Raw genomic sequence first — 14,545 nt, 5'->3', positions numbered from 1 at the left:
CTTATTAGTTTTAGCTAAGTTCTATTACAAAGTCAAGAATATAATTTATGTATAATATATTATGTGATTTTATTTAGAAATCTTTTCATTCATTCAATCGATTGAATGAATAAATACAACATCGACCTTTGGCTCACTCATACGCAATATAGTGGATATTATGAGCTGTCCATTCAACATCAAACTAAACGTTCATTTACTGAAAAATAATACAATCACGCGTACTTTTTAGATTTTTATCTTTGTAAATTTATAAAAGCATTTTATTTATTTCCCTTATAGGAAGTAAAATTTTTCCCTTCCTTTCTTTCCTAATCCACTCAGGGGGGACTTCTGACGGGTGTCTGTGCTCGTCAGAAGTCCTATGGGATTTCGCGTTCCTAGGGGGATTGTTCCTGAGCGCCCCACCGCTGAGCTCGCGGTGTCTGACTGTAGGTCTCAGTTGTGGTTTTAAGTTATTATGTAGGTAGGATTCCTTACATTTCCCTTCTCTGTCTCTCTCGTGCGGGCGGCCGACGTCCCGTGTAAGCGACCTCTTGTTCGAGTGTCTTAGTTTCTGTTGCTTGTCACCTGTCCCTCCTTGTCACCTGTCCCTCCTTGTCACTTCGTCTCTTTAAATAATTTCATATCCCGACTACAAATAAGAAAATACGAAGATTTAGACGACGCTGATGAATAGGGTGATTTAAATCGTTAATCGACGTCAGGATTCTACTCGTCAAAGCAATTCGAAACAGTACGTCGCACTTAAAAAACTCACTTACTTTACGTTAAGTGCTGAGCATTTTTTTCATAACTCATAATTCTTATATTATAAATATATATATATTTCATATATTTCATAACTCTTATACTCATTTGCATACATTAGAGTCTTCACGTCGATCCTGGGGATGGAAATAAGTAAATAACTGTTCTGGCTTTACGCTGCAATGAACTGGAATACACTTCTTTCGTAATGTATTGCTCCTTCATATAAATAAAATAAGTTAGAGAAAATAATTATAATTGATAACCATTAATTTATTTATAATTCAATAATCAGAAGGCCTTGTTAGGGGAACTTCATGGCTACGCACCTTTTCTTTCATTCTTTCTTGTGCTTCTTGCATTACCGCGATCTATGACCTATTTTGGCCAGATTTGAAACAACAAATATTATAATATTGCAAACTTGACAACTCTTTGAGCCCCATTTTTCCTCCCACCTCAAAATTGGTCGACAAAAGTTTTTACGCACAAAAATTACGCACAATATTTTACAGCAGGAAAACGATGCAATATTTAAGAAATAAGATAACAGATAATCTATCGTAAAATTTGGGAAATGAATATAATAATGTTTTATCATGTAATTAGTTTGTTTACACATCGCTACAAGATATTTTGACTTTATTTATCAGAGCGCTGATAGAGCAGCTTCACGAACTGAGATAACACAGGCACGAAGCAACAGGTCAGAGCGGACACATTTATAATAAGTATACTAAGTACGTATAAGTGTGATATGTAATATATAATGAATTGTTTATCAAAAATACTTCCAATGAATATACGTATAATTGACTGTTTTAAGGCTATCATTGCTTTTATCCTCACGCCATCAATTTATTATAAATCGATGAATTTTTGTTCTTTTACACTTTCCGCTACAAGATGTAATCAGTCTAATATTGCAAAAGTAATTTTTCATGTTGTTAAGAAATGAATGCAAGCCCGAGAGAAAAGAAATGGCAGAGAAATAAATTATCTTTTAAAAACAATAAAATTTTTGGAAACACCAAAAACAGATATTTTATATAAAAATAGACAGCCAAAAGTCCATGTTTTCTAGCACGGAAGAGATATTCGAGCAAAACATCGTAGATTATAAACAAATTAATGCAATATTAATGCTAAGATGAGGCCTTAAAATAAGCGTGACAGAATCAGAGCTGAAGCGTACGGTGGTATCATAGATTAGATACGACCTGCCGGAAGCATAGATTATACACTCATATATACCAAGAAAATGTGAACAAATATTAGAGCGTACATTTTTAGTAATTAGAAATCTTGATACAATACTTTTTTTTAGGTGTAATATGTATGGGAGAAATCAACAATTTAGTTACTGCATAGAGCACAAGCCGCATGCACTTTCGTTTTCTATTTTGTCTTCCATTGGAAATTTTAAATAGTTTAGACATGTTAGTTCAGGTAAATTAGTTATAAGAGTTCAAGTAAATTTGTCATATCAGCTAAGATAATTTAGTTCATCCGTTCTCCTCAATTGGTGCAAACGAAAAGCGCTCAGGATACACCAGTTGCTTTGCCAGTCTTAAAACAACATTCACACGCTGGCATCGACTACTCAATTAGATCAACGAATTTTTGTTGCTCTAAATGGTTACTAAAACAGCATTTAGTAACCAACAAATAAAAATATTAATATACTCAATTTGAATACCGATGTAGATGCTCTGTCACAGCACGAGTCGTAAACACGGCCATTATTATTATATATTTTATTTTTCGGAAAAAATATTTTTGGGTATAAGAGTTTGCGCAGAAATAGTGTTATTATTGGTCCGAATTTGCAAGCCGCGTATTGCATTACACGTTGAAATTCATTATTCACGTCAATGTCATCCGATTGTGAGCTCTCTTGCTATTTAGATGAGTATTCACACGATTATGGAATGCACTTTCACTGCAGACGTTAATGCTCCACTTTAAATGTGCTGCTTGTGTAAAGCAAAAATTCCAACAACTACAGTTGTCCACCAAAAGGTTTAAGGGAAAAGTTCAGTGATGTTTATGCTCTTCGGCCTAAAACTAAAGAAAAGAGACTTCAAGTTAAGCTCGAACTCTGTAAATTGTTCGTCGCTAACAACAAATTACACAGCGTATTTCATTCCCACTGAGATATTTGACTCTGAATTTACAGCAGGCGAAACGGACGCCAGGATGCCAAATGTTGCACGTGCTCCCCGTAGAGTTTTGAGCGACAGCAGCGGCTCGACACTTCGACTGGAGGAGCCTGGTGTGACGGACACTACTTGACAGCGCTCGCACAATCCAACCACCTGTAAACATCATTGTTATTTATGGTAAACATATAGTAAGCATAAACTAAACACCCATAAGTATAATTGTTGCACATGATAAACATTTGGTAAACACTAACGAAACACCTATAAACATAATTGTTATTTATGGTACACATATAGTAAACATAAACGAAACACCTATAAACATTGTTATTTATGGTACATATATAGTAAACATTATCGAAACACCTTAAACATCATTGTTATTTATGGTAAATATTTGGTAAACACAAACTAAACACCTATAAACATCATTGTTGTAAATACTAGTAAAGAAATAGTAAACACTAACTAAACACCGATATAAAACACAAACGCGAGCATCATAACGCTCGAGTTCTGGAAACAGTCGTTAATTAATAGTCGTTAAACTAATACATTAACACGACAATGTTATAGACGCTATTAGACAAAGTAAAATGTACAAATTGACCGCTGAGGAAGTGATTCAATAATTAAAATCATGAATTATATTATTATTTGATTAAAATATTTAGGTAAATTATTTAATTAAATAAAATCACAAACAATATCACTGACTTAACATTTAAGTTCACTTGCGTGTCACCTGTATAGTTTGCTGGTCGCCACTGAGAACAGTCCAGTCATCTTCTTCAAACGCTGCGCCGCCGTCCAGCACGACGTTGCCTCGGAATCTTTCCACCAAACAATCCTGAGCGAACAATCAACGCGGAGTGTAATAAAAGTATATAAACTTTATAAGGAATGATTTGAGCGTGCAAGGCTACTCTGGTTTATCGTCAAACGATCTACAAGAAAATACCATCTCTTGTTCTTCAGGGAGTCACGAGAAGGTTAACCTCACTGATCAAAATTGCCTTAATTTTAAAGCCGGTCATGAGTAAATGCTGTAAGCACTTGCTCGTCAGTAGGTTATTTACAATCTTTTATTGAAAAATTGAAAAAACGTGTGAACATGATTACAAAGAGATATTACGTATTAGGCAAAACAACGTTTTTTTGTGACAACCGAAAAGGGTACATGCCAAATTGAAAATCGTAAAGGAAAATTTGAAATATATGAGATTAATTTAAAATTCTGCAATATTAATCTACAGTTACAGTATAGTAATGTCATGCGTTGGTTGCTTGCATTTGACACATTTCATTGAGTATGGCAAAGCGGCAACATCGCGGTGCTACAGCTTAACTTCGTTCTGATACTAAAAAAACGTTCATGTTAAATTGATAAACTGGAAACAAAATAACTATATTCGTAAGATTTGTTATTGATTGGCCAAATTTTAATAGTAATCTTTATTTATATTAAAATAATATATTCCATCTGGTACTTTAATTTCATCGAGTATCGCCAGTCGGCTACCTCGCTGTGCTGTAGCGCGTCCCGCTTGTTCTTCTCGATGGTCCCCAGCAGGCGACGAACGGACGGTCGGTGCAGCAACAGCAGCGGCGCTTCGTTGGCCAGGGACAGCGGCGCAGAAGATTGTCCTGCCATCGAGATAGTTAAAAGATAAAAAAATATAACACAGTACCCATTGCAGTGAGTGACAGAGAGCGCATTTTCTCGTCGACGAAAACGTGGGGAAACGGACGGACGGACGGACAGACGGACAGACAGACAGACGGACATGGCGAGCACAATAGCGCCTTTTTTCATAAATGAGAAAATGCGCTAAAAATATAACACAGTACTCCCTGCAGTGAATGACAGAGAGCGCATTTTCTCGTCGACGAAAACATAGTCACGGACGGACGGACGGACAAACAGACAAACGGACGGGCATGACGAGCACAATAGCGCCTTTTTTTCATAAAAGAGAAAATGCGCTAAAACATTAACTATTAGGTTTGACTAGCTTATGAAACATTTTCAAAGCATGAAGCTGCGATCAAAAAGATCTGCAGGTTCGGGACATTAAAAATGATAAATATCAAGTATTCAAGTGGCTTTAAATTTTCACGTCTTCATACCAACAAATGTTTCAGAATTGCTCGAGAAATACGCGAAGCAATGAATAACAAATTCAATGGAAAAATGATCACGGGCCTCGGAAAGAAGTTCACATTACTTGAAAAAATCACGTAAATCAGAGTAGGTATTTCAATTTTTGGTTGTTTTCAATTAGAGGACATTGATATTAACAAAACATAGTGATGTCGGCTCTGAAGTGTAGGCCTGATGTGGCCTGTCGCCGATTCTTTTCCATTTCGTGCCTTGTTCATAGAATCTAAACTCGTGTCATTTGACCGGATCTTTTCATGACTGGCGATAGTTTGAAGAAGCTACTAGACTTCCACCGGGTTCGATAAGGAGTTAGGCATTTCAAATCTGAACATATATTTTTCCATAGCTTTATCTAGTCTGTTCTTGAACGCGTTCATACTTGGAGCGCCAACGATGTCATCGGGTTTAATTAAAGTACTTTAACTTTAAAGGGAATGATTTGAGCGTGCAAGGCTACTCTGGTTTATCGTCAAACGATCTACAAGAAAATACCATCTCTTTTTCTTAAGAGAGTCACGAAAAAGTTAACCGCACCGACCAAATTACCTGATTGTAATGACTTGATGCCTAGAAGGGATTAAATTTTACAACCAGTCTTGAGTAAATGCAGTAATCATTTGCTTGTCACAAGGTCGAACACAATATTTTACTGAAAAAAATGTGAACACGAACGCTAAGAAATATTGTTAGGCAAAACAACGTTATTCTTGTAATAACCGAGAAGTATTTATGCTAAGTTGAAAATCGTAAATGAAAATTAGATTTAAAATATGTGAGATTCATTTGAAATTCTACAGACAGCTGCCTCGATGTGCTACAGCTTAACCTCGTTCTGAACCCAAAAACGTTCATGTTAAATTGATAAACTTGAAACAAAATAACTATATTCGTAACATTTGTTATTAATTGGGAACATTTTAATAGTAATCTTTATTTATATTAAAATAATATATTCCATCTGGTACTTTAGTTTCATTGAGTATCGCCAGTCGGCTACCTCGCTGTGCTGTAGCGCGTCCCGCTTGTTCTTCTCGATGGTCCCCAGCAGGCGACGAACGGACGGTCGGTGCAGCAACAGCAGCGGCGCTTCGTTGGCCAGGGACAGCGGCGCAGAAGATTGTCCTGCCATCGAGATAGTTAAAAGATAAAAAAATATAACACAGTACCCATTGCAGTGAGTGACAGAGAGCGCATTTTCTCGTCGACGAAAACGTGGGGAAACGGACGGACGGACGGACAGACGGACAGACAGACAGACGGACATGGCGAGCACAATAGCGCCTTTTTTCATAAATGAGAAAATGCGCTAAAAATATAACACAGTACTCCCTGCAGTGAATGACAGAGAGCGCATTTTCTCGTCGACGAAAACATAGTCACGGACGGACGGACGGACAAACAGACAAACGGACGGGCATGACGAGCACAATAGCGCCTTTTTTTCATAAAAGAGAAAATGCGCTAAAACATTAACTATTAGGTTTGACTAGCTTATGAAACATTTTCAAAGCATGAAGCTGCGATCAAAAAGATCTGCAGGTTCGGGACATTAAAAATGATAAATATCAAGTATTCAAGTGGCTTTAAATTTTCACGTCTTCATACCAACAAATGTTTCAGAATTGCTCGAGAAATACGCGAAGCAATGAATAACAAATTCAATGGAAAAATGATCACGGGCCTCGGAAAGAAGTTCACATTACTTGAAAAAATCACGTAAATCAGAGTAGGTATTTCAATTTTTGGTTGTTTTCAATTAGAGGACATTGATATTGGGAAGCATGATTGTGAAAAAAATAAAAATTGGATAACAGTAACATAAAAAAGCTATTTTCAACTCTCCATGATGAACTGATTAATTAAATACCAGCATGAGAGCGGCGGCCTCGCGCTCCTGACTGTCGCACGAGCCTCAGTTCAGCCATGTCCAGAACCTGGAAAATGCTGATCGTTAGAATTTGGTTTTAGATATGAAATACAGCATGACAGGAGCAAGTTTTTAAACATAAAAGTTACTAGATACAAGCTGTAACAATGGGCAATCTAGTAATAATCTATGGAGAAATATTCTTTAATAAATAAACTTTGAAATAAGCGTAAGATGACTAAAATATTGTATAGTAATGACCTTAGACAGCCACTCAGCGACTTGAACACCGCAGTCCTGGGTCTGGATTTTATCGCCACACACGCGCACGTTACACGGCAAAGAAACCTTCTCATCCTCCGCGTCTTCTGACTGCTGAGAGTCTAAGGGAATTTCAACGCTGTCGTGCCCTGTTTAGAAAGTAAAACTTACAATTTTCAAAGTTATACGAATATTGGAAGGAGAGAAAGAAATTTTTAAGTAGACCTGAGGAAAATTTCAAGACCATTTACATTCTTTTTCTATGTGACGCGATTGTCACATGCTGTCGGGGCATATGCAAAGTCTTTATTTTTAAAAAATATAGCACTCCAGGGAGCAAAGAAGGTCGATTCATTAAAAATATATCGTCGTTCAACTCTTTGTGTGAACGGGTAGGCTTCAATTTGTTGACTTATCCAGGACGGAAAGAACATTAATGTTGCAATATTTTTTAGCACGCTAGGAAGAATGATCGCCGTGTATAACGTACTTGGACAGAAGAGTGAGCATCTTTGGTGTTTATTAGGCAAGTGCAGCCTTACTTCGAAGAGTACATTTTCCTCCTTGCCCCCTTGTTTTGTGTGAATAAAAAAATTAAATACCGCTGATTCTTTGCTTCGCTATATTATTACGTTATACATTTTCATATGTTGTATTTCTATTAAATATGCATGTCAAAGTACTAACCTGGGAAAGATAGCTTCAGCTGACGAGTGTGCAAGTCAACAAAAGGTTTAATAAGACTCATGCGCGGCTCCCTCTTGAGCGTCATGACGTAGCCTGCCTTCGTCACAACCATCCAGTGACGATCGTATAGAAGACCTTGGTCACCCAGCCGCCATGACGAGACACTCATTCCACCACACGACTTCACGGGGTAAATTTTAAGGTCCGTTATGACAACAGAACGCTTAGTTTTTTGGTCCAGAGAGTCCTTGCAAAAGCCATTTGATGAAAGGGGGTTGAAATCCGGGGGACTTGCATCAGATGGAATTATTAATTGAGGTTCAGCGACGAATTTTGTATCCGCAGTGTTTCTGTGGTTGTTAGTAGTTAAAATATCAGGTTTATTGATATTCTGAGAGGAGATGGAATTTTGTTCCAGTTGCTGACTTGACGATGTGGAGAAACCATCACGTCCACCACTGCCATTGACATCTACACAAACATCTTTTGGGTTGCCATTATACTCCCTATTTTCTCGCCCTTTATTGCCTTCTCGGATCTTGTTTTCGTTTAACGTCGCGTTTTTCTCAAGGTTTTCGCTGTTGGTCATCCAGTGAGTGTCAAGAATAAGCTGACCTTGGATGAAGCAATCGCGCAACATCCGCAGCAGGAGGTCGGCGTCGGCGTAGGTGCTGCTGTACCCGAAACTCACTCTCACTGAACCTGTCGGCAAGCTTTCAATGGCATCCACGCTATCGCCACACACGTGGCCTTTCTGTGTAAAAATATAAAAGAATTAATTATTAATTAATGAATAAATGAACTGAAATTAAATGATTGAATTAAAATGACCTCAGCCGTAAGTTCAAACATCTCATTTAAAATTTTCAAGTGAATGCGCCTATTGTAGAAATTGGTAAGCTCAATACATATTTCATTGTGAGTATTCTAGCAGCAGCCAGTCGGACATGCAAATATTTCTGCATCAAATCGCATAATTTGAAAAGAATACCAAAATCCTGCAGTTATGCACGAACAAATGCAGTATGTTTGTACAGATGAGGTCACTAAATTCGCAGCTATGTCAGTAACTAATGCTGCACATGTGTTCGTATTGTGGTGTAAGCGGCGTTCCTGCTAACGTACTAATATTGTTCGTGCGCATATACCAATATTGTTCGTGCTCGCGCACTAGTATTGTTCGTGCTCACTTACTAATATTGCAGTTATGCACGAACAAATGCAGTATGTTTGTACAGATGAGGTCACTAAATTCGCAGCCATGTCAGTAACTAATGCTGCACATGTATTCTTATTGTGGTGTAAGAGGCGTTCCTGCTAACATATTAATATTGTTCGTGCTCACGTACTAATATTGCCCGTGCACACGTACTAATATTGTTGGTGCTCACGTACTAATATTGCCCGTGCTCACGTACTAATACTAATGTTCGTGCTCACGTACTAATATTGTTCGTGCTCACGTACTAATGCTGGCTAACGCACCGAATGCTGCTGCTGCAACACGTCCGAGGATAAGTCGAGGTGCGTCTGGCAGGCTCCGGGGTTGCAGACGCAGCCTGTCCTCAGGTGGATGTTGTAGATGGCAGCTACGCGCTCAACCTGCCCAGAAGATATTAAAATTTGCTGAAAAAACCTAGCAGCAAATGCAGCTAAACGTAATAAAAAAAATTAATGATCCAAGTAAATTACTGTATTACTGTACTGTAATTACTTTAATGATCCAAGTAAATTACTCCAAGTACTGTAAACCAGTTTTTTGTCATATATATATAAATAAAAGAATAGAATTGGGACATTATGGGGCGATCCTCAAAATACATGTCATGCCCTCACGCATTTTGACTCACATGAGTGAAGCCGACGTAGTCCCCTGAGTCTGTGAAGACGTTGAAGTTGACGATTGGCCCGTGCTGGTCGAGGGCCCACGGGCGTCCTTCTGTCCCGTAAACACGGGCGAGGGGCGACCCGTTACCGTGGTGGAAACTCTTCAAGCTGTGATGAACGTACCGGGCTAAGTGGAAGGTGTGCTCCGACACGTTCTTTAATGAGCCTTTAGTGGAAAGAGACAATCAGAAGTTTTTGAGGAAAACTCCTCTGGTTTTTAGAAATTTAAATAACGCAAGGTATAAAAATTGATCACCTTTAAATTGAACAGAAATCATAATCATTCGTCGTAAGTTCCGTTTCAGCTTTGTAATGAAGCAGGCAACAAGTCCATCACTAAGCAAGGTGTCAATTATGTTTAGAAATGGAATGGAAGCAAGAAGTCAACTGATATAGAAAAATATATCCTCGTCAAAGTATAGATTATATTATAAGTTATTCAGTGCACGGAAATTCAACGAATTCCAAAATAAATTTTCTAGCGCTTATACAAGCCCGAAAGTTTCTTGAATTGTACGTATAGCTTTTATTGTTATTTTTGCTTAATTTTGCTCTGGTGTATTTTCTGTTGAAGTATCACTTGCCTCGTCAGGTTAAAGAGATGGTGATATTTACAAGGTCGGGGTGAACTAGGTAATACATTTTATCTACAACAGATTCTAGCTTCAAGACTTAATCAAGATGACATTTTGTTGTTAATACTTCCGCTGAAGAATTAAAGGGGGAAATTTTATAAGTTCTCTTCTCTATTTACACATTCTGTGTCAGATAATTTGGCATTAAACCACACGACAACAAATTTCAATGGAGTAAATCGAATTAGCACTTGCGGCTGGAATGTAATCTCATTCCTCAAGAAAATGAGAAAAAAAAATTCCCAAAAACGTCCCAGCATATTATGCTTAGCAAGCAATTTCAATTGCAACCAAACGGCGATGCTTCATTTGCATCCCCTTATATAAAAAGTTATTTAATGCCAATTTATCCTTGTCAATATGAGAAGTATCCCCGAACAAGGGACCCAACTACACATCACCTCTCACTCGGCAGCTTGCGCAGGACGGTGCGCATGGAGCGAGCGTCCGCCAGCTCCACGGTGCCGCCTCCAAAGTAACGTTTGTTCAGCACACTCCACGCACGCCGGTGCAGCAGCAGGCATCCTGATGACAATGATTTATAATGATGACGATGACAGCCAGGTGCCGGTACCCAACTTTCTTTGTTACTATCGAAAATTATTACTAGCCTACCGTATTACTCAGTCAGTTAACCACTGACGGCTTTCCAAGCTAACCCAACAATCACAGATGAAAAATGGGCCGCAACATAATCTGATATTTTTATTCATTGAGAGATCTATCATGCGTTCTACTGAGCCTAAGGAAATGGGAACTCTATAAACAATTTAACGAAAATATCAAGCCAAATACAGAAAATTTCAGTATTCAAGTTCAGTACAGAAAATATAAACATCTCAAGTCGTTCAGTGCAGAAAACTTTTTTTCTATACTGAACGACAATGGCGGACACACCGGAGAGCGATATATGAGCAATTTTTTAGCTGTATCAAGTGCCGTGATTATCAATAAACCATCTCACCTAATCCGGTAGGATAGCCGAACATTTTGTAGAAGGATACGGGGACAAAGTCTGGTGTACATGTCGAGAGGTCGAGCGGAGACGTGGCTGCAAAACTCGCCGCGTCGAGCAACACGAACCAACGTCGAGTAACTCCAGATTTTCCAGTTTTGGAGTCAACAAAATCGTCCAACATTCCGTCCCGTACGCGCTGTACCCACGATAAGGGATATTTAGCGCCCGAATAGTTGCACTGCGCGCTGTAAGCGAAGAGGCAGTTCTCAACGTCAGGGTCTTCTTGTAGAGTCTTCTTCTCACTGACGTTAATTTCGTTATTTTTAGAGATTTCGTAGATGTTTTTCACAGGTATTGAGAACACAGATGCACCAGCACTGACAGCACAGCCTCGGACTCCCAGGACAGAAGTATGATTCTCTTGAGAGTAAACGTAGCAAGTGAACTTGGTAGGTGGCATCACGTTATTTTCTGTCTTCTTACCAGAGTCCCAAGGTTTATCGTTGTTAGGTTCTAACTGCGTGGAAATAGAGTATGCATCTTTGACACAATTAGCGGAAGCAGGACAGGTTGTTCCATTAGAATTTTCGGTTATCACATGCAATGGCTCGGAATTTAGCTTCCTTTCCTCGACATGAGAATCGCTAGCGAAATGCCCATAATGATTTGTTATGCTAGAATTTGAATCATCCAGACGTAAGGCTGCATTAGCAACCTCGGTGCAGTTACAGTGTGTCGTGCCGTCGTGGCGTGACTCTTGGCATGGCGACGACCAATTCAAATTTTCTGCTACGAGTTTGATGGCCGCTGAAGCTCCAGATGTGAAAATCACTGCGTATTCTTCGTCGTTTGTGTTGAAATGCTGCAATATTCTGCAAGAAAACTGCGAATTTTCCATGAAAACTTGTAAGGTATTTTTAACGAACATGTATGATTGATCGAAATTTAACGTAAAAATTCTAAATAAATACATATTAAATATTGACGTTCGCACAATATAAAACAGAATTAAGGAGTATACTATAAAATGCATTTCACGTTGTGTAAATTCTTTAGTTCATAGTCTTCATGATGGGATAAGCTACCAAATTAGGCTTGGAATTTGCTGGTTTTGAAAGAGTAAGGAAATTTATTCTTAAATTTGTGACCAAAATTAGAATTAGATCATTCTTAGAAACACTTGAAAATTTTTACTTTGTTGCTAGCTAAGCTACAACTAAAATGTTAAAAGTACACGAATCAAAACGAATAATTTTTTTACGATAGATCTGAGTGATGAATAAATTCACGAGTTCTGCCTTTACAAAACGAATAATCAGGTATTAACAACGAAAGTAAATCACGAACGATTATCTTCTTATGAGTTTAATTTGTCTTATTGCAAAAATAATGTAATATCCATGTCATGTTTTTAAATACTATATAATATGCCATTAAGTAACGACCGACCTCTGCCTAGTTGCGTGCAGTATCTGCGTGGAAGTCTCACTGGGGCGGTTGCGAGAGTGAGGGTTGCCCAGCAGACAAGTGCTCAGCTCAGACGTGACCGCTGCCAGTTGAGCGTCGCTGTGGAGGGCTGCGCCTGCGTGGTCCAGGTATGTTTCACCTGCTCAAAACAAGCGCTGATTTGTAACGTTAAATATCTCAAATTCATCGACGTATACAAGAATGTGAGTCAAACGAGACGAGGATGGTGAAGCATGGTTAATATATAACAATCACACAGTAACGTAGTGAATATTAATTAAAATACAAAAGACGCAACTGTGACGACTATTCTCAAAAAATATTAATAAAATAAAACAACATTAATAAAAAGCGAAGCAACAACAACTACGATATAAATTTAATTATCTATGGGTCTCGAAAAAATGTAAAAGCAGTAAATCGATTGAGTGAGTAAGACGAATAGAGAATGAACACATCTATATAATATTAAATATCATCATCAACTCTCAGGTTAATGATTTTAACCTCACATGAAATTTGTTTTCTGGTACACGTGAAATTGGGCTGTGGAGAATGTATTTTAATTCACCACCCACCTTTCAGACGAGAGAATTGCTGGGATCTTATCACTTCAGGATCGTACTTGGGAACGACTTTGAGGCTCTCTAGAATATCCATGTTGACTTTATGGAGCCAAGGGCACCTCAAAACCCTTCACACTTTTACGGAAACTGCGCTAGGTTTGGAAAAATATTTCTGAAGAAATTTATCTTAAACAAACAACATTGTGTATTTCAAGATAGTGACATCATTTAAACTGAATTTTGCGAAGGAACAATATACATAAGTAACAATTGACATACATATAAGGCAAAAGTTACATCATTGAAATTAACACAATAATAATCACCAAAAAATACATGTATCTTAAAACTTTGGCAATTGCATGAGGAATCGGAGGAAAATACATGCGTCGCACTGTGCGTACAGACGAAGCCATTATAGTTTTATATGTTCACCATGACGTTATCATGGGAACGCTTCAATAGCCACAAACGATATCAGTCGTATCAGGAATATTACGGTGATCAGTCGCACCACTGGTAGATAACACACAACACATATTGAAAGCGATATAAAGCATGGATGAAAACACGCGTGTCCTGAACAAATAAGATTTGAATTCGGGATAAAATATGTAATAATACAAACGATAACGTTGAGCTTTAGAAAGTTAAGGTGATCATTTGGAAATACATATTTTCAAGCGAATGTGGCTGACGATCAAACTTTATCGACAAGACGCTCTGCTCTCAACAACAAAATGTGTCACCATCTCACGCAGAACAAAACAGTTTGCTCAACTATCATCAACAGAGACCATATTGTTGATAAACTGCGATAAAAATACCGATCAAACTGAGCGCGTCACATGACTCGAGTTGCTAAAATTATTGGACATAAGTGCCTAATTCTGTGAAACTAATATAAAACAAAACCAATTAACTCTGATTTCTTATACATTAGTCATCAATGTTATTCGTATCCAAAAGCCTGGAAACGAGAGTTAGCGTCAGTAGATAAATGAATGGCAGAGCCAGCCAAATAAGCCTGGGACAGAATTTGTTTATAAAAGAGATAATTCAAGAATATTGCAATTCTGGATCGACGATTATATTTCATGTTAATGGAAGTGTATTATTCACTTCCATTAACTTATTC

General features: G+C 38.0%; 1 protein-coding gene across 1 annotated transcript; it reads right to left on the bottom strand.

Moving 5' to 3' along the window:
* Nucleotides 1-1,768: 1,768 nt before the first annotated feature.
* LOC108665630 (molybdenum cofactor sulfurase) lies at nt 1,769-13,537 on the bottom strand (the record flags this gene model as incomplete). Its single annotated transcript, XM_047880003.1, has 13 exons — nt 1,769-3,068; nt 3,661-3,765; nt 4,438-4,562; nt 6,082-6,201; nt 6,947-7,013; nt 7,208-7,356; nt 7,895-8,648; nt 9,380-9,496; nt 9,745-9,947; nt 10,825-10,941; nt 11,381-12,246; nt 12,824-12,980; nt 13,420-13,537. Coding segments are annotated over 13 exons (3,087 nt in total), but the record flags the coding sequence as incomplete, so codon positions are not given.
* Nucleotides 13,538-14,545: the final 1,008 nt, after the last annotated feature.

This window comes from Hyalella azteca, unplaced genomic scaffold (assembly GCF_000764305.2).
Source record: "Hyalella azteca isolate HAZT.00-mixed unplaced genomic scaffold, Hazt_2.0.2 contig4404, whole genome shotgun sequence".
NCBI lineage: Eukaryota > Metazoa > Arthropoda > Malacostraca > Amphipoda > Hyalellidae > Hyalella > Hyalella azteca.
This window is presented reverse-complemented; position numbering and strand designations above follow the sequence as displayed.